General features: G+C 38.9%; 1 protein-coding gene across 2 annotated transcripts in view; it reads right to left on the bottom strand.

The window, feature by feature from the left end:
- Positions 1 to 6,000, bottom strand: part of plxna4 (plexin A4) — a 233,178-nt gene that overhangs the window by 14,326 nt on the left and 212,852 nt on the right. For both annotated transcript variants that reach the window (XM_008400677.2, XM_008400675.2), the window contains exons 26-27: positions 2,205 to 2,308; positions 112 to 211 (exon numbers count right to left, since the gene is read on the bottom strand). In XM_008400677.2, the coding sequence (XP_008398899.1) occupies positions 112 to 211; positions 2,205 to 2,308 (204 nt within the window). The remainder of the gene's footprint in view (positions 1 to 111; positions 212 to 2,204; positions 2,309 to 6,000) is intronic.

Here is a 6,000-nt window from a genome sequence, read left to right as displayed (position 1 = left end):
CCCCACCACCAATTTCACAGTGATACAGTGCATTACGATACAAATGTTATGCGTTTATGTTATTATGCATTTAAAAATAAAACGTAAAGATATGCAGCGATGGATTCTCACCATATTTACTTGCAGACGTTCTGGACACTGTGGAGTTATTTACAGAGTTGTAAGCTGTGACCTGCTTGGGAACCAGGGCCATCACGGCATTATCAGGTACCTGGAAAACAGACGCACACTTCATGAAATGACTCCTCAAACAAAAGTGTTTGTTTTGAGGTTTTCATTTTAGCAGACTTCTAACACAAGCAGCCAGAAGTGTACATCATTGTGTTGGTGTAATTTTCCCTATTCCCTTTCATCTCTTCTGGTTTCGTGTGAGTAAACACAGAATGTGTTATTACCCTTATGCGCGGCGCTCAACCCACACATCCCCGCGATGAATGACGGGGGGGGTGAGGGTTTAACAGAGCATTGCGGAGGCCTGTGTGAGGGGACGTCCCACAGTCTCCATTCAATAATACGTTTTCTCCAAGGTGGTGTGTTCGTGGAAATGTAAAGAAACAAGGAGTCCAAATGAATTAAAAAAAAAAAAGAAAAGTCAATCATCTGCCTCCGACAGCCAAACTGGATTCAATTAATACAGCTGGAATGGGGACTTTTTCTGCCACACACACACAAAGAATGCCTCCTTTTTGCATAATCAGGCTATGCTTTGGGGTTAATTGAAGTGATCTTTATCGGTGTGTGGGTGGGTTGGAGAAGCAGGAGTTAGTCTGCATGTATATATGTGCATGTGCGAGCTAAGGCTTTATTAAGATTGTGTCATTATTTCACCCCATCTCTCAATCTGCTCCTTATGCATAATATGTTTATATCATTTGTAAGCAGGAGGCCCACAGGGCAGATTCTGATTTTCCTTTGTGAGGAGCCCAACAACCCTCCAAGAAACTCAAGTACTCGCCCTCATCGCTGCTCTTATATACTGAATCGATATGCAATGAGCAGGGGGACCATAATGAAATGTGAAAGAGAGGAGTGGCATTTGAGGAAATAACATTTGGAGAGTAAAAGACAGAAAACAGAGCACCGTTTCCCGAAAGAAAGGCGACGGTAATGTGTTGTAATGGACAGATTTATTCTGCCGGTGGTTACATGAGGTTTCACGAATCAAATTCTTTCCTTAGCAACTGAAGGTTGCGTGAGGTCAGAAGATTATTTTTGCAAATTTCCAATTAAAGCCGATTAACAAAGAATCCCATAGCGATAGTGATTCTGATCAGTAACTATGTACTGTCTGCTTCCTGCTTTGAGGTTTGAACTCTACAAAGACGCAATTGAATTGTCACGAACGTTTAATGTTTGATACTTTTTTTTTTCCCTCTTTGCTTTGCCTTATAATTTTTTGAGTGGTTCTGAGTGTTTTTCAGGGGTTTTTTTTTTATGTCCGTCAAGGAGAAGTTGCCCTTTTTCTCAGCCTGAAAAAAAAAAAAAAATGAATTAACTTCTGTCTTCATTATCTTATCTCCGATTCAAATCAGCTCTCTAATCCATTCCACCCACGCTTCGTACTCCCAGACTGTTGACACTTGCTGCTGCTGACATTTAATTTAGGCACCACGCAATTTGCACTTTGGAGGAGACAGTCACTACTTGCCTAGCTGCTTGAATTATTAGCACCATATTGGTGAGGCAGGTTCATTTTCCTGTGTTTTTGCTACACGGACACTTAATCTTCATATGACAAAAGGTAAAACGATTTAAAAGAGTTCAATATCAGCTGTCTTGTTATTCAGTAAATGATTTACAAGTTTGAAATACTTTCATTTGGAAACGGCCACAGCCATAAGATAGTATTTTTGATTGTAACATGCTTGACACCTTTGGTATCTCTATAGTCTGCATTAATGTGGTTAAGTTGTTAAACGTTGATAGGTGGTCTGAGGACTTTTCAAACTCATCCCCCTCTTTTTAATATAGAGTAAAAATTCATTCAGAAAATCCTTTTCGTAGGCTCACGAGAAAATCCAACTGTTTATAGATTTTACACTGTATTCACTGTTATTTGGATGCCGATTCTTACAGCACAGAAGTAGCAACTATAGAGTACAATCAACATAAAAACCTTTGTTCTCTAGATTTGTTTTTCTGTACCTAACTGATTTACTCAGTATTTTTGTTATGTTGAATGCTTTAGTATATGGACAGCGTACCTGATAGTGGAACAGCATGTTGAGTCTCTTCCAGTCACCTTCAATCTTCGTGGTTATGTCCTCATCTTGTAGGATCATGCGTTGTCCTCTCCCCTGGCGCCACTCTGCAAAGAAACAGGAAATTTAAAAAATACTAACCCCATTTTCCAAATACCCTCACTTTGCTGACAGTAAAGACTTTCTTTTTTCTGCTGGGGGGATTTGGTTTTAATCTCCCCTCTCTCCATCTGTCAAGATATCACCAAATCTTACCATGTTGTTTGATAAACTGGGCCGCCTTTGGGACGAGGAGGAGGGAATTTTGGCGCTTGTACCAATGCCTGACTTCTGCTTTTGGGAATAGCTAGCACTTTTCAACCACAACAACTAAAAAAATGAAATCCTACAGGAGATGTTCAACAGTGGCAATCAATAATTTGAGGTAGAGTGCTAAAAGGGAATGATGTTGTATCTCTTGGTTAAAAAAGTTTTGTTTTTACCAGTTTATACCACAGGTAACTTTGTAGACTATATGTTTTTTTTTACAAATATTTTATTATCGTCTCAAAAGCAACATTGGGATTTGCTTGGAATATGTTCCAGAGGGGTTTTTACAAAGATAACACACTGAAAACAAGGAAAACGCTGAAGTTTGCTGCTTGGTAGAAAGCTAACATTGGGACAAGGTCGGACTGGGGCAAACCAGGTCAAAGAAAATAAAAATTTTGAATGTTTTGGAAAGAATCTTCAGCCTAGCACTGCTTTAGTAATGCTGAGATTTTTCTTTTGAATTTTTTTTTCGAGTTAATATGAATGTTTTTGAAGGCCAATGAAACCTTTATCACCTAAAATGTGCCAATTATCTAGCTCCCACATGTCCACGATGCAACATTTCGGTTCTCTTCGGAAAACAGTAGAGGGTGATGTACGCAACCTCCCCATCTGTACCGCATCAGCACAAAACTAACGGCAGCTTTGATCGAATACTCCAGCGACATTATTTGAGAAGGAAGCGAACAGCCATATTGGAAACGCTTCTGTTCTGTTTTTAGCCATGAAGAGTTTTCTGAACATATAATTCTGTCTGTGCCCCTCGCCGAGTTTCCTCACTTGCGTCTGCCATTGTCCTCTGCTATTCTGATCACAAACAGGAAAAACAAAGCGGCAATCACGGTGCTGCCTGATGAGGCCTGTCTTTGGAGGATCCACCAGAGTCGTGTTCGCATCTGAAGAATCTGCAGGAAATAAAGATTCTCCTGTTGTTTTTGTCTGCGCAGTACATCTTTCTATAAAGATGCAAATGAGCTCCGGTCTCTAGTCAAGGCTCAGTAAACAAATGAAGAGGCTCAGAGCGAAAGGAATGGCAGGAAAGATTGAATAATAACGATAAACACAGGGTAAAACCAGTGCAAACTGAGATACCCCCTTGTTCCCAAATCTGGTGGTTTCTAATCAGTCTAATCAGAAGGAGTCAGTGTATGTTTGTGTGAGCAAACAAAGCCAAGGAAATGAGGGCTTTGACAAGACGAGATGGATTACTTTGATTTACATAAATCCATATTTGCAACAAGGTGCATAAATACAGTATCATGGAAAAGTATTCATTCTCCTTGAACGTCAGTGTATTTTATTGGGATATTATCCAATAGATCAATGCAATTTGGTTTATAGTTGTGAAGTAGAAAGAGAAGCTTAAAGCCATGTATGTGTGGAGTCCAATCCTTAAGGGCTTGTGTTTTCAGTGTTTTTTTTTTTATTTTTTAATACCAGTTTCTGTTTTAACACAGAAAGAGTTCAATTTGGTCTTAGTTCCTAGATCACCCACCACCACATGTCTGCTGTGTCCCCTAAATGGCTTCTGGTGAAATTGAAACAAGACTTGTCATGTCTTTCTTTTTGCCCCTCTCAGATCCAGACAAGATTCGCACGAGTAAGTCTCGTCTAATAACAGATTCCTCTATCCAAGCTGTGATTCTTTACCACTGAGTTACCATGGGCTTCTTAACTTCTCTCTCCTTGGCAGGTTTGGCTGTAGTCTCAGTTTAGTAATAGACTGAGATATTAAAGATATTAAATACTAAAATAAGTTTAGGATGTTGGTTTATAACCCAAACCTGCCGTAAACCTGTTTACTGAGTTAATTTGTCTCCATGATGCTGAGTATTCTCTTCTTTACCAAACCTCTGACATGCCTTCAAAGAACACATGTTGGACTATTGGTATAACGAGGATTGGATTCACATTATTATCACACTTTTACACTTTTTTTTTTTTTTGCAAACATATTCCAAAGCAAGCATTATTCTGCACACTACAAAAAATGGTACATCACATAAAATCCACTGAAATACATGACATTTGAGATTATTTGGGTTTTTTAGGTGACAGGTTGAAAGGTTGAAAAACAGTCGTATTTGGTGTCCTTAGGAATAAACGACAATGGTATTCTGAGGAAATTTGTAGCTTGTAGCACAGTGGAATTAAAGACAGCACTCAGGAGAACAATACTCTTGGTCAATTTGTCTCAAGACACGGATGCCACAAATCCCATTATCCTTTTTAGCCACTGTGATCAGTCTGTCTATGAAGAATGGAGAGTTGGAGATGTTTAGCTCGATGCTACATGTTTACCAGTTATTTTCTGAAACATAGTATTTAAAAAAAAAAAAACAAGATCCTAATTACATTTGCAAATTAAAATCCTACAGGCATGTGTGCTCTGAGAACATAATGGATTCATGATAAAAAAAATTTCCTCAAATCTTGGTCCTCAAACATTGGATATATTCTTTGAGTATAGGATGATGGAAAAAAAAAATCATCCATAAGTTCTCCAGTGAGCTTGCTCAAATGCAGACAAATAGACCCTGGAGAGGGTGGCCCAAATTCCTCATTCCCTTTAACAACAACACAATAAGAGAACCACGTCTCCTTCCCAAGGGGGTCCATCAAGTTTTTTTTTTTTTTAAGAGTGTCATCAAAAGGATGAACCAGTTTTTCCACTTAGCTGTCTCACAGACAGAATCCCCACGGTATGCACTCAGCCCATCTTTGATTTGAGATTGGAAAAAAAAATACATTTGGCAATATCAAGCCATGAAAAGCAAAATCTATCCTGATGAGACGGTCTGTAGGTATTAGTAGGGCAATACCTAGCACTGCAGCATCATTCCATCTCTGTTAATTAACAAATAGCAACCAGTTAAAACAGCTGATTACACGAGATCTTGTTTATATTGTCAGAAACATCTATTTATAAAGAGAGAAAGCAGATTTTAAAGAAAGTAATAATTGCCTCGAACGATTTAGCGATCAATCATCTGGCTCAACCAGTGACGGAAGTGTACTGTAATTTCCGCACTACTAAATGAATGTAAGCTGCACTCACTAACTTTGAGAAAAAAAAAGAAGAAAAAAAAAGCATATGTACAGGCCTCATTTGTCTATAAGCAGCAGGTGTCCATGTTCTAAAATAAGACATTTATTGAAATGTGTATAATTTTTCCCAGCAGTTCCTGTAGCACAGCCACTTAAAAAAAATAGAGCAGCCTACCAAGAAATGCTATTGATTGCCACCTTCATCTTCCTCCTGCGCTAAAACCACTAAAGTCGTCTTCTTCATTGTCAGAATTCAACAGCCTGACACACGCTTCCTCAGCCTCTCTTTTGTCGTTGCTCTCAGTGTCACTTTCGTCTCGCTCTTAAGCTTGTGCTGTCCTCTTCATCACAGAACAGTCAAGCCTTTCCAAAGCCATTGGTACAAATCAATATATTAACTGCATCAGTGTTCAAAGCTTGTGAATAAAAGTATCTGCTT

Source organism: Poecilia reticulata, linkage group LG23 (assembly GCF_000633615.1).
Source record: "Poecilia reticulata strain Guanapo linkage group LG23, Guppy_female_1.0+MT, whole genome shotgun sequence".
Taxonomy (NCBI): domain Eukaryota; kingdom Metazoa; phylum Chordata; class Actinopteri; order Cyprinodontiformes; family Poeciliidae; genus Poecilia; species Poecilia reticulata.
The sequence above is the reverse complement of the archived record's forward strand: the minus strand, read 5'-3'. Positions and strand labels throughout refer to the sequence as shown.